Raw genomic sequence first — 15,949 nt, forward strand, 5'->3', positions numbered from 1 at the left:
ACTTCTCATTTTTTGGAAGATAAATCATAGTTACGATTCTCGTATTTTACTCGTTTTTAGAAGAAACCATAAATATATTTTTGTACTTATTGACAAAAATAAGCATTTCCAAATGGCTTGCTTGTAAGTGGCCATGTTAAAACGCGTAAATTTCTAATTAAATGTCTCGAAAAAGGCATGGCAAATCTTTATAAAAATTTAACTACTTATGTATGGTAATGTCCATAACTCAAATTTAAATTTTTTATATTTTTGTAAAAAAATCGTTTTGAGCATAAACGTCCTTAAGAGCGACAGTTGTCATCACACAGGTTTCGTGTGAGGGCTACTAATACTTAAAAAATATTTCGTGGAATTCTATTCGTTGAACAAAAATAAATAATTAAAAAGTGTGATGAAAAATATAAGCCAAAAAAACTTTCAGAATTAAAAAAATGTAAAATAACAAAATACTTGACGAAACTAATTATTAAGATTTTACTACTTACAATAAGATTTTTCTCAAATTTTCGATCGATTCCGTGATCTTTACGATCAGAGACATCTTTTACATTATCATCTTTTGTACTGCGCCATGAAACGTCATTTTCTGAAAGAAAAAGAGAGTAGTGTAAATTTTAATACGGTTCATTTCATTTTGAATAAGCATACAGTGTGTTCTTGAACATGCTAATGTTTAACTTTTTTTATCCAGTTAAAATATATTTCGGTGTTAATAATTAACTTGTGTTTAATATAGAATACTAAGATTCAACGAGAATATCTAGAACGATTTGAATAGCTTAATGGTTTAACTTATACATTATTTTAAATCTACAAACATGTGTACACATTTAATAAATGCTATGATGGGTGAAGCTAATACTTTTCATGCATACCGTACCTCATGACTTCTTTATTCAAGTTGCTACTTCGTTTTATATAAGATTTGTAGTATCGTCTTGTATAAAAGTAAATAGATTCATTCCAACTCTTGCAACGATAGTATAGTGACTTATCATGATACTGGCTCGCAATTAAAAATAAAAAATTCCTATTCAATAATTCAAGTCAGTTAACCTAATCAATGTAGAACCTCACCGTTATAGACATCATCATTTCTTTAGTTAAACAACGCTGATAATTGGAATAACTTGTTAATCAATGAATTAATACATAAAACCATTTTTTCAACAGCAAACAGATCGATTTGTAAGTATGAATGTCATAAATGTAGCGGTAATTACAATTTGTTTATTACTGAAAATATTTTTTTAGAATACTACTTTGTACGAGTACTTCAATATAAGCTATTTGCTATATAAGAATTTGTGTTTCGACTGTTACTCTACGTACGGGGAAAGGCTATTCAGCCAAGTAATAACATTTTCGTAACGATTTTGTGTCAGTTTATAATATTAATAAAGAAAAACTATCCTTAAAAAAATATTTTCCTGAACACAACAAAGTTTATATTGATCATACCAATACAACAAATATTATATTTATCATCTTTTTGAATTATTTTATAATTCTATCTTTTCATAAAAATAAAATTCCAATAAAATATTATGAGACAAATCAAGCATGAGCTATGCCAACCAAGTTTTTTCATAACCGTATAACTTTAACTTTATAACTCGTTCACCCGAATGTTGACACTAGTTTTAACTGATTATTCATACGTATCTGGTATTCTTGCCCGTTACTAGATATTTGGTTATTTCTTGTTGAACATAAACTACTGCCTTAAAAAAACGGTCTTGCTACCATTTCTATTATAACTTTTCTGAGTAAAAATGCATTAATACTAGTACATGCAGAAAAGTATACATTCTGAAAGCAAATAAGAAAACTTATGACACAGTAGAACACGAAGTTTATACATCGAAAATCTTGGTAAAAGCAATACCGTGTTTCTTCAAACTAGATTAAAGAAAAATTTATAGTCCAAATTTTTGGTGCACTACGTCACTAGGGCACAAAGTACAAAAACATGAGCGCCCGGAGGACGCAGTTGTTGTATGTTGGTGCCTAAGTCGCGTATAATGTTTTTCTTACCGAGGGCACAAAATGCAATTTTGCGTCCGTAGGCACACTTTACATCCAGTAAATCAATTTGGGCTCTAGGGCAGAAAAGTACTTCTGGCCTGGAGAGCGCAAAAAACTTTTCTGCCCGTAAGCTCAAAGTGATTACGAGGGCGCAAAGCGGCAGTTACTCTTTTGGCTCATAGAAAGAAAAGATTAAATTATTTTGGATCTGTATAAGTTTAATACACAAGAATGCGTATGAATAACTGAAAAAAAGACAGATGCAGTATGTCGCACTTATATTGTGTATTTAATATTAATTTACTTTAAATATACAAATTTTACTACGAAAGACAATGATCTGAAAGTGATCATGTATATCAGCATCATAAATTTCGTCCATTACTTCCCTTTTGAGTGCAATTTTTCCCTCCAGAAAATCCCGCTGCCTTTTTTTACCAAAATGCTTGTATAAACACATATAATATGTTGAAGAGTGCACATATGTGCATTGTTGGGTAAAATTGAGTAAGCAATGCCAATTAAAAGTGTGGACAGGTAATAAAGTAAAGCATAAGCGAGCAACTGATAACACAAAAAAGTTAATAATAATGAAGAATACAGAATAAATATCGTTTTAAGTGATAGAAAGGTAAATAGTCAAAGTCAAGTTTTAAGTGAAAGAGACACGGTACAAGGAGAGAAAAAAAAATTTTCGTAACAAATACATTGGATATTTCCAAGCTAGAGCAGCGCGATATAACAGCAAGTAAGGAAGATTATAAGTAATAGAACATGTGATAAAAGATAAAGATAAGCTGGACAAAAAATACGAAAGGTATAAAAGGAAGTCACAAAACATTTAAATAAGCCAAAAAAGAATTTGACTGAAATACTATTTGAGAAACGATGAAAGTACGAAAGTTAATTTAAGTAAGTAAATACAGTAATCTAAGAGAAAATTTAAAAAAGCATATTAGAAAATGTGTTAGTTCTTAAGGGTAACCTAAAAAAAGATTTATATGTATGTTTATAAAACGTAGCTTATAAAGACTTCATGTGCTTTGAAGAAATATACTAATAACATTGTAAAGTTATTCAAACTGTTGTAAAGCTTTAAGAAAAAAACACAAGTAATAAAAAGAAAGAAGATAATTAAGAGAGTAGTATGTAATAAATAAGGACTAAAAACTTGGTATTTGGAAGCATGACTGTTTATTAAGATAAATATCTGTACAAAATAAATATTTCGCCATCACACTGCCAGCCTCTTCAGAATTAAACATGAAGGTGATAAGACAACACGTCCAAAGGACACTCATGGCACCTGCAGATTTATCTACGTACTACAACAAACTAACTTATAAAATTAGCTATTCTAAAACTCATGTTATCCAAATAAAAATGTTTCCTAAAAACAGAAAAGTCAGTCTCAAAAGTCATACAAAGTCAACGCATATATGAACACAGCAAAAAGAAAGTTACGTTTGACAGTAGTATTTACAAAGAACAACACGACTTGGCAGGAGAAAGAAATCCAAAGAGAGGCACAACAATATGTTATGACATGAAAGGGAAATTAAGCAAACACAAAAATTTGTTACAAAAAGGTGACGTGGAAAGTTGCTATTAGAAGTTAATAAATAGACAGAGCAGATCAATTTGACTTGACATAAAAAAATCGATATCAACAGAGATAAAAAAGTGATGAATAAAAGATCATCCAAAATAAGGAATGACCTGCTGTTGAAATTTAAGTACTTATCTTAACCAAGTGCAAAGGAATGATTTTAAATAATGAGAGAAGCGAAAAATACTTTTATAAGACGTTTTTAATTAAAACAAAAAAAAAAAGGTTATTCCAAATGCATTTTTCGAAAAATTATTATCATATCACGATTTTTAGGCAACCAAACGTTGTAAGAAATGCATAATACGATAAAATAAATTAATAAAAATCAACATTATTACGTTAGGTAAATATTGTTTTATGTACAGTTTAAACTCAATCTCCATAATTTACTTGTGGTATTATAAATTAAAAATCATAAAATTTATCTTTAGCAATAAAGTATCTTGTAAACCTTCATGAATTGGTTCCCTCGAGCCTGTCCTACAATTTACCGACAACTTAATAACACGTGACGGTGTCTGAAGTTATATTTAAGCTGTCGGAAAGTGCCATAATTATTAGAATCATTCATGATAGATCAAATACATGCTCATTTAAATGTTAAACTATCTATCTATAAAAATAGTTTGTGAAAGAGTTATAATGTTCGTGAGGTGTTGAGATTGCCATACATTTTTATCAATGTTCTGCAGAAAAAAAACATATTGCGTATACAGTTTAAAGATTTTATTGGTAACTGCAATAGGCTATGCATAAAAAATTCTATAATTTGTCTTTCTATATTGCTGTATCTATCAGTAACAAATTAATGGTAATGTTACTATGATTACTATCATGGGAGATATATATATATTACTTAAATGCTTCCCTACTTTGCATATTTTAAAAATCATTAAAAAATCATCACTTATCTCAACGACAGAGTTTATGTTATAAAAAAAAACTTTTTCAACAAAACGCTGTTAAGGATGTAATAATAAATAATGAAGGTATGCAGTAAGCCTTAAGTTATAACACAAACGACTTACATAAGCATATAGGCATTAGGAAAAAGTTTTAAACACATTTGTATCTGTTCATGTAAGCAACGAATTTAAGTGTGAAATAATTAAAAATTTGAACAAAGAGTGAAATTAATCAACGCATGTCATAGGGGCTATTTTACAATGATTCAATGTTATCCTTTCTACGTTAAGCTGAAATATCTGCACTCAGGGGAGCCTCATCGAGTACTTCAATATACGTGAAGCTATACTTTGGAATCTTTACGATAGTCTCAACCATTAATGAGGAATATGACATTATTATATCTTATGTATACATACACACAATTTTTTAAAAGATTTTTTAATGATAAATTATTTTAATGTAAGTATCTTAATTATGATGAATTACGTATATAAGCAAATTACATGTATGTTCATGTTTGAATTTTTTACAATACGTCTGATGAATTAATTCAAGTCACCATTTATTGGTCCTTCATCAAGTATAATTTTAAAAAATTTTAAATTTTTTACATTGTTTCAACTTTTTTTATAAACCATAAAAAATCAGACGTAAAAAACGTACTTAACAAATAATGAAAAAGTATTTCTTCAGAAACTTAGGTACGAAAAAAACCTTTAATGTCAACGTCCCATACGGAGAATAAGTCAAACATATTTCAAGAATACTTCTTGTTTAGCTGTTTTAGGGAAAAAAATAGAAAAATGAAAAAATAGTATTTCCTTTATCAAATAACTACAACGGTAATTTTAAGCACTTATTGAACAATAAAAATATAAGGCACTATGTTATCTCTTTTGTTTGCCATGTTGTACATAAAAAATAATAAATGTATTTATAATTTGAAAATGAAGAGTTGAGTATTTCACAAGACGTATAACATTTTGTTTAATAAAAATACCAAAAAAAAATCATGTTATCAATTTTTCATACAACTTTGACACAAAAAAAAGGTGAAAAAAACTCAGGATTAAATGAAAATAGATTTTATTATTATTTATGTGTATTGAATGTTATCAAAGACTGCTGAATGAATATTCAAATTGAGCTTTTCATATTTCTAGTAATAGTGAGAGAAAAATAAACAGGTAGCTTTTTTATTTTACCATCAAACTACGTTTGTAATTATAAATATATGCAATAATATTACCAGGATGGACAGTAGTAGGCAATAGTAAGAAAATATGGTAAACATGATTTTTTTAGTAGTGTGATTTAGAAATATTGTTAAGAGTTGTGTTTTTTAAAAAATCTTTCAAAACTTCTTTTAATTTTTTTCTTGAAGGATTGAAAGTCATTACTGTTAGACTGTTGCAAACAAGATAAGTAACTATTACTAATGCATACTGATTAGTATGTGTCTAATGAAATATAATCTGCAAGTATCAAATTATAAGGTATAGTTTTGAACATGTGCTTTCCGTAGACCCCATTCTAAAAATAGAACATGTTTTGATAAAAAATATAATGAATGATACTAAATAATGTCATAAAAATACTGAATACTCTAACAAAAAGAATGTATGTAAGTACATGTAAGAAGAGTTTTCCGAAAAAATTCACAACGGATACAAAAATTTACAACAAACGATTATCTGCAGAAGATAAAAATTAATGTCTGTTCATAGGTATAGAATAGAAATATAGATCATTGTCATAATTTTAATCATCATCATGATCACCATCACTATCACCATCATCAGTATCATCATTACCACCACCACCGCCACCGTAATGTTCATTGTGCTCACTTGTACATTATATTCATTTTTTACTAGAAATTTTATTTTTTTCATGAAATTAAAAAAAAAATTATTTGCTATTAACACGGTACATGGGACTAAACAAACTTTTTTTAGCTGTTACATATTCATTATTGTTGAAATAAACACTTGGATTCTATCATTGTCTATCAGATGCTGTGTATCAGACGTATTTTTTGTTCCATCCATCCAATATTACTTAGTTACCATCGAAATATTTTCTCCTGTAGATGGCGTTACTTCAAATTGCTGCACGAAGCGAATATAGCAAATTAAAATGTACTGCGTTTTCTACGTCAACACCAGAGGGTGCACTGCCGAATCAAAATACTCGGGGTAACTTTAGACGCAGCGCGAATGTCTAAATATAACTTTTGTCCCCATGTGAACGCTGGAGTATGCACTGCGGCTCGAAAAGACAGTAGTAACTTCTATGCCACTCTAAACGGTTAACATTTTTGCTCTCATGCTTCTAGGTAATTGTGCCTTTTCGCACTGGTCAGCAAGGGCAGCAAAGGCCAAGTCAAGATACGAGTAAAAAATACCTTTCTGCGAGATTTTTTGAGTTCCTTAGCCTTGTGACTTACCTACGCGCCTCGTGCGAATCCCAGGTTATTAAGCGCAAGCTTAGCCACAAATAATATGTCGCACTGATGTAACACACAACAATTACTTTAAGTTGGAAAAAAGGGTTAGATGCGTGGGGTCATAGAGGGAGCCAATTACTTTCGACCCACACAAATTAACAATATACGAGGTCTATGCGGAAAGTATCGGGCCTACGTCTACAACTCTGCGCTGGCGTTATTCCTTATGATTTGGTGTATGGCATCCTTCAAAGTAATCCCCATTTTATTGAACAACACGGTTCCAGCAATGTCTCCACATCTAGAAACAGTCATGGGACTCCCTTTTAGGGATAGCTTTGAGTTATCTCGTCGCATTATTCCCAACCATCGTTTTGTTATCAAATCGCTGTCCTTCAAATGGTTTTTTGAGTTTTGCCAACAGCCAACAGTCACAGGGGGCAATGTCGGGACTGTACAGAGGTTGTCACGTTAATGCAATGCTGTATTAAGTTAAAAACTGTTGCACAAGATTTGATGAATGCGCTGGCGCATTATCGTGATGAAGGCGTTAGTCACCGCTTGACTAAAAGTTCAGGCGTTTTTTCTCACTACTTCACGCAAACGTTTTAAAACTGCAACGTAAAATTCTTTATTAATTGTCTGATCTGTTGGTGCATATTCGTGGTGTACAATACCTTTCCAATAAGAAAAAAAAAATCAACATTGCCTTAACATTGCTTCGACTTTAACATGACTTTTGTATTTTTTCGGTGTAATAAAATAATTAAATATTTTAAATAATTTGATGATAAATAATTTAGTTTTAACTTTTTTTTTTTAATTTTTTTAATTGTTTAAAATTGTGCACCGAAACAAATTTTTGTCTTTAATTTTGGATCGATATTAACATGTTACCACAAACACTTCTTCTGAGCTCTACTATAATCATTACTGACCCAGTAATGCCTTCCTTACACCTACATATCGACGGCTCGGTAAAAGACAGAGCCAACTCGAAATTTGGGTAGAAAAAACAGTCAACTCAAATTAGGCTTGAAACAGGAGGTAACTCAGCATCGGGTTGAAGAAGCAGCCAACTCGGAAGTAATTTTTTTTCATCAAGTTTTGTCGTGATATCACTGTCATTCACAATAAAAATATACCTATATAAACGAACAAAGATTTTTCAATAATCCAATGTTTCAGAAAAATGATTTGTTACTGTCATGGAGCGTATCACATTTATTAAATTGTGTGCTTAAAAATTTCCCTGTAATCATGGGAGGGAAAGAAAACGTTAAATAAATATGACTATAACGTTATGTGCGAACGTACATATACACAAATATACTTTCAAAAATATGGAATTTATGTGTATGATACCTCATTACTTTTGTAAAAGAATATCACAGTTTTTATAAAAATATTATAAAACAGTAGGCCGCGTTGACATACAATTCATGTATTTGATAATTAGGAAAACCTTAAAAAATGTAATAACTATTCATACTAAAGTTAAAAAAAAAAAAATCGTTCATTGTTAAAATCAGGTGTTTTTTCAGAAAATGTTTTAAAACAAAAAAATTAGCTAAAATTTTTTTAAATAACATTAAAAATGAATTACATCCACAGTCTGATCATAGAATTACGTCTAATCGCAGCAGACTTTTAAAGTACATGATTTAATAAGTATAATACTCTCTATTACAATAACAAATTATTTTTCTGAAACATTGGATTATTGAAAAATCTTTGTTCATTTATGTAGGTATACTTATATTGTACATGACAGTGCTACGAAACTTAATGAAAAAAAATTACCCTGAGTTGGCTCCTTTTTAAAGCCAAATCTGGGTTGACTGCTTTTTTATCAAACGAAATTTCGACCTGGCTCTTTATTCACCAAGTATCTGAGTTGGCTCTGTCTTTTACCGAGACGTCGGTATGTTTCTAACCTCGTCCACAAGACCGTTGTGGATGGATAAAAAGTAAACTTGAGAATACGGAAATATTCTGAATTTTTATTTATTTATGATCATATTGAATACGAAGTAAACATTAAAGGTATTGAGAATAAGTTTTTTACTTTGCACATTTGGTCTTAGTAAGAACTTTTTTTCAAATTAAGAGGAAGGGTCATAAGGACCACAAATGTAGGAGATAAATCACAGTCACAACTTAAAAAAAAAGTGTCATGAAAGTAGTGGAAAATAATTTTGTAAATAATATAACTGAAAGCTTTGATAAAATTCTATATAGTAGTAGTATATTGCTAACTATTAAAAAAATACAGAATGTTCAATATCATAGGCATTTGACATGTCAGGTGAAGCTGAGGATGATGTGAATGTAACCTCAAGCTTTATTTCTTTATGTGAATGGCATTCAATTTTTCACCAATTCTCCGCCGAAAAAGGTGGAAATTATAATATCGTGCAAAATCTATAGTTTTTGTGGACAGACAAAAATTTTGTTTCTTTTTTAGTATAAATTTGTTTCTGGTTATCAGTAAACTAAATTTTCTAATCCTAATCACTTATGAATTAATAGATTGAGTTGGATCCCTGTTTCAATGATTACAGGTAAACTTTAACGTATGTTTCAAGTGCATCATTTTTTATTATTACTAAAGTTTATAGCGATCATTTGATTTCGTATTGGTATATTAAGTGCTTCATATGATACGTCCGCAATTATAAATATCTGATTAATACGTAGACTGTCGCGTGTTTCTTAATTTTTAGTAACATTATTTACGAAACTGTTTACACTTACAAAAAATAATATTATTTCATGATAGTATAAACCATAAAGAATGTTGTTTACATTGAATTGATGAGCAGACTTGCATTATATTAAAAAAAAAACTTATATATGTTTTAGCCATGATTAAAATAATAATCAGAAATACTAGTTTTTAAAAATATGGTTAAATATATTTTGTCTCAATTTAAAAAAAAATTTTAATTGACGAACACTTTTAACTTCATGTAATACATTATTTGAATAGTTTTGTTTGTGATTTCTATGAGAAACTTCCTAGTTATTTTTGTACTGCTGTTTGCTCATGATAATTATAGCTAACTTAAGTTTGTAATTTAATTAAATTCGAGATAGTTGACAAATAATGATGATTTTACGACAGTGATTAATTTCATGCAAATAATATAATTATTAAAATTTTGTATCTGAAGCACATTTGCAGGAGCATCTTATTTTTTGTCTAAAAACTAGGGTGCTTGAAAAGTTCCTATGAAATGCAATCAAAAAAAGTTGCCTCCGAGACTTGGCCTTGAACATGGCTCTCTTTCTTACCAGAACAGTACGTTACCAATTTTAAAACTGAGGTCTCGGCAACTATCTCTTTCTAAATGCTGCAATTAAATTTCAGCAATTCTTAAAGTCAAGACGCTAGTTTCATGTGATATAAAGCTAGTAGTGTATTTTTAATAGATAAATTAAATACGAATAACATTATTTCTTTAAATTTTGCTACCCAGGTCTCAGTGACTCTCTCTTTCTAAAATGTGTATAATTTATCATGTCAAACCAAGCTATGGATGGCATTTGCTCATAATCCATTGCAGATTTAATGTTACCTTGAAATGTTGAATTTTGATGATTTTCAAGATAAATAATTACATTAAAAATCATACGGATTCTACTATAGAAAAGTTATCTTGAAGAGTATCCAAGCATCATTATTTTCAAGTGATAGACCAGAAAAAGAAGTCGATTAAGGAGATAATTCAAAAAAAAATTCCGAATGAGATATTTCGATGGATTTAGGTTTATCTCCGTACGTATTATTAATAAACCTAAAATCCAACAGCTCAACTATCGCAGATTTTTTTTTATTCGGCGGTAAAGTTATAGTTTTTGGCAATCTTAATTTCTTCTTGGCCATTTGGAGAAAACTCTTATAAGAAAACTTCGTAGATATTAAAAAAATCTACAAAACAAGATGAGTTGAGTTTGAAAAACGCTAAAAACCGATGGTTTACAAATAACTTTTGAAACTAATAATGTTCTACTCAGACGTCCCAAATGTTTAAAAACTGTGGGCTTTAAAGTTTAGTATTAGTGGTGTTATTGAACAAATTTTTCCTTTATTATTTTTTGCAAAAATCTATTTGTTCCTTAAGCAGGTTCCAGCGTCCAAGTGTCACCATATCAGACATATGTCATTAAATAGTTTAGATTACGCCGAATCTAAGAATACCGTTTTTTATATCCTAAACCAGATAAAATCTTGAAAAATTCATAGGTGAGCCTGTGTTTTTCTTGCTGCAGTGGTGCCAACTATCAAATTTTTTTGAGCAAATTAGAGCTCTAAGAGGAGGGTTAATATTTTTGCTAAACTAATGTTAAAATCTACATTGATTTCAACGGCAAAGTAGAAATGGCTGGCATCAGGTGATACTAGAACTGGGCTAGCGTTTATTATGGGGAGTGTTTGAAAAAATATCGATATTTTGGGTTCCCGTGGTCGAAAAAAAAGGTATGAACTGATTGGAAATAGTTTGACTAGATAAAACGAATCATAGCATAAGTTTTGTAAAAAATTTTTTTTTAAATTTATATACCTAGGCTTTACTTTTCAATGTATTTTCGCTACTGATTGTATCAATTAATACGGTTTTTATTGGATTGTATACATTAGTAAGGCTGTTTCGAACACGTTGTGCATTGTCGATGAGGAAAAAAAAAAATGCAATAATCTGTAGATCCACGTTAATTATTTTTGTTACATATATAGATATATGTATATCTTCCTATATTATATAGTTAACTCAGGGGGGCATTCCACACAAACCCCTCACCGCCCCCAATTTCACCCCCCCTCCACCAACCTTCACAAAATAAGGTAAGAATCCGCTATTTTCTTGCTTATTGTGACTTATCGTAGTTTTTTTCAAAACCCCCCACAGCCCCCCGCCGACCCCCCACAGCCCTCCGAGCATTTTTTCATAGCCCCCCCAACGCCCCCCACAAAATATTATACGAATAGTATAGAAGTCTAGTATAAGTCTTTATTCAAGCCAGGGGGTTTAATATGGCTTCTTGGTATAATAACAATGTATATTTTAATATTTGATCAAATAGTTACAGATTAGTGCACAATACGACAATCAACTGAACTTCAATACAATCAATTGTGTTTCGATTTATTGGATCCCTTGGTTTCTTTGTAAGCATAAAGTTTGTGGGCTGACTTTTTTTGTTAGCATTTTGTAACGTTGCATTTTGCCAGCAATGTCAATGTTTTAAAGTCTATTACCACATTCCTACCAAATCACATGGAAATATTGTATAGTATTTTTTCTCAAAACACCCACATCCCCCCACCTACCCCCTACGGCCCTCCCACCGACCCCCAAGAATTTTTCCATGGCCTCCACCGCCTCCCGACACTACTTTTGGGGAACCTGACCGTGATCATACCGTCTTCACCTATCTTTAGAAAAAACTGTTTTATCAGCATGATTTATTTCATCGTCAAGAGGAAATTAAAAGTCATATAATTAATTCATAACGGGTTGTTGCGCAAAACATCATTATTTATAAAACTAAGTACGTTTAAAAACCAATTTATATGGAGTTAACAATATTTTGAAACCAAATAATATATACACATATATTGGTGTGCATAATTATTATATCATCATCACTTATATAGTCCTTTAATACACAATTCTTCTTTTTACGTACATAAACTTAAGTTAAATTTAGAGTATCATTAATATAAACAATGAAAGTTTCGCATCACCTAATGAGTCATCTTATAAAGCCTGATTAAACTACGAAGACTTACGTCCATTTCTATTCTGTTTTAAATTAATGCTGAAATGAGTACAATCGATGAACACGATATACATTCATGATATGTATTATTAATTAATAAATTTTACCTATACATAAAAAAATAATAATTAAATCATGTTATGATTATTAAATATATTATTATATTCGAAAATTTCTATCCAAACTATATTTTCAATCTCTAAACTATTTTCTCTATCGACTTGAACAAAAATTGCATTTTTATTTTTGCATCTTGATAAAGCCACGTATAATTGACCATGAGAAAATAAAGGTTTTCTTAAGTATAATCCCAGATTATCAAAACTTTGACCTTGAGACATATTTATAGTCATAGCAAATGCTACAACTAATAGGAATTGTTTTCTATATAAAATAAAAGGTAATGATAAAGTATTTCCAGTATTTAATGTTATTCTTGGAATGAAAACTTTATTACAAATTTTTTCTCTCGTTACTATTTCGCCTTCTACGTTATACTTCAGTAATTTAGTAATTCGCAATCGTGTACCGTAACATAATCCGTCTGACATACTCAAATTTTGAATTTACATTACCATTGTACCTATTTTTAATTTAAGTTCATGGAGTGGCAAGCCTTAACGAATATTGCTTAACATTTCTACGGGATAATTTATATAAATACTATCATCTGATTTATCAACACCTTTATGGGTTGCAGTATCGATGCTATAATAAGTTTTTGTCTCCCTATCTAATTTACTTAAAATTTTATTGTTTAAAAAAAAAGTATGTTCATTGTGTAAAGTTAGCATTACGTTATTGTCGAAACAGTTGTTGTAATTACCAAATATTTTGGTACAGACATCATCTGTTATCCAGGATTTAGGAATGTTAAATGTTTCTATGTCCCCCTCTCCAATTCTTAACAATAATTTTAGAAATTCGTTATTACTAGAACGGATATTATTTTGTAATCTGAAAATTTAACAGAAGTTCCATAGAAATGATGATTTATTAGTTTCTTCTACTATTATAGTTCTATTACTGCTTTGTATAACTAGAAGGATTTGTAAAAAATCTCCTCCTAATACTATTAATTTTTCACCAAAGCAAAGTTTTGTATTACACAAGTCTCTTAACGTTCTATCAACGATTTCTAGAGCTTTCTTCGGAATTGTAGAAGCCTCGTCCCATATTATTAAATCAACTTCCCTTATTTTTTTTTTTTAAGTTTCAAATTCTAAAAATACACTTTCGATATTATCTAAGTCTAGAGGTAAACGAAACGTTCTATGACTGGTCATACCTTTTGGTAGTCATACAGATGCAATTTCTGTCCAAGCCATTGACAAACTATTTTTATCTCTAGAAATAAAGTAATAAATGAGTGTTTTATATGAGTAGGTTTTTCGGGATCCACCAGGACCATCTATGAAATATACTTTTTCATGTTATTCACAAGTAGTTTTAAAAATTTATAAATAAGAATAAATACACAAAAATTATAAAAATGTATTTCTTATAAAATATACAAAAGTTGGGGGGTTGGCGCGCAGTGCGCGCCGGGGGGCATAAGCTTCACTAGTATGTTTACATATTTAATATATATGGGACATTCCACGTCAACGCGAACGCTAAAAACATATATTTTGCTTTTATCTAGCGCAATCGATAGTACTCATCAAGATAACAATCCCTTAATTTTATTAGATTTTTTGACTAACCTTATGACCGTCAGTGACGGTCACAAAATCGGAATTTTTCTCTCTAGACCGAAAATCATTATTTTTTCGCTAGAAAATTAAAAAAAAAAAATGTACAATATAGGAGTGGTTTTCTATGTATTTCTTCGCGTAGATTAGGATAAAAATATTGAAAAAGTGCTGGGAGTTGGTTTACACCCCTAAATTGCCATTTTCAAGTGTAAATTTGAAATTTTAAAAAGTATGCCATGATTTTTTTTTTGTTTTTTATTTTTTAACTTCTTTGATCGCCTTTTAACTTGTCAAAGTTGCATAATGGGCGTCACCCGTTAACTTGCCCAAAACAAAGGTTGAGGGCAAAACTCCATGAGTTTACCATTATATCTTGTTGCATAACACAAAAATAATCGAGTTTGGTTTGTATTCCTACGTTTTTGAAGTCGCTGATTACGAATCAAGGGTTAAATTTTCAAAAAACAAAATAGCGGATCCAATATGGTGGCCAATTATCGTAAAATTCAAAAATTTTAAAATTCTCAAAATCTTCATCAAATTCTACGATGTATTTTGTATATTTTTTATTAAAGTCGCCGTTACAGATAAAAAAATTAATAAGAATCAATTTTTATAATATATACATTATTACCGGTCGATTGAATCTTTAATGATATTAGAGAATTTAGAAATACCATTTCATAAGGCAGAAGTGGATCAGAGAGGAAACGGCTTTACATAACAATTCCAGCACAAAAAGTAAATACATGTGTTTTTACAAAAAATACAACAGATTGTCAAATATTTATTTTGAATACTTAGACTCAAAAGTTTACGATGAAATGAAAAAAACTAAACAAAAGATTTTTCAATAACTGTAGGATTTAATCTCTTTAGAAAGAGCACTGTTTTATTGTTTTAGAAAATGGTAACGTGCGTGCAAAAACACACTCTGAGTCAGACTTTCATGAAGATTTTGAAATTTTGTAATTTTGTAAAATTTTTTTTTTTGGTTTAAGGATTACTGTTTTTTATCTGTGATTCAAAAGATAAATATTGATTAAATTTTTCTTATAAGATGCTACTTAAGTTCTTTTTTGTTCAATTCAACAATAAAAAAATCTTTAATTACTAGTAAATTGGAAATAAAAGAATAAAACAAAGAATAAACATCTATAATCTTTTATTTAACCATTCCTGATTTATTTTTCTTGCACACATACAACAAATATATTTTCGAAGCAAACCCACATTGTATTGAATAAATTTTGGAATACAGATTGCTTCAATGTAGAGTCTGATGTTTTTTTGTTTAAAAATTAAACTTTAAATTTGCAATCAGTGTCAAAAATGACTAAGTTAATAATCAGTTATAAAAATGAATCCTAACTTGTCATGAAAAAATTACCAAAATCGTATATCATGATTACATTAACTATTATTAAAGAAAATTGACTGAATTTTTTTCTATGCAACGGCGAC

General features: G+C 29.7%; 1 protein-coding gene across 1 annotated transcript in view; it reads right to left on the bottom strand.

Annotated features, from left to right (window-relative positions):
- eIF3a (eukaryotic translation initiation factor 3 subunit A) overlaps positions 1 to 15,949 on the bottom strand; it is a 225,592-nt gene that overhangs the window by 72,272 nt on the left and 137,371 nt on the right. The window contains exon 4 of the mRNA XM_089597506.1: positions 489 to 589. Coding sequence (XP_089453632.1) covers positions 489 to 589 — 101 coding nt within the window. The remainder of the gene's footprint in view (positions 1 to 488; positions 590 to 15,949) is intronic.

Source organism: Copidosoma floridanum, unplaced genomic scaffold (genome assembly GCF_036245765.1).
Source record: "Copidosoma floridanum isolate Cflo_tuat_1 unplaced genomic scaffold, Cflo_Japanese_pri ptg000004l, whole genome shotgun sequence".
NCBI lineage: Eukaryota > Metazoa > Arthropoda > Insecta > Hymenoptera > Encyrtidae > Copidosoma > Copidosoma floridanum.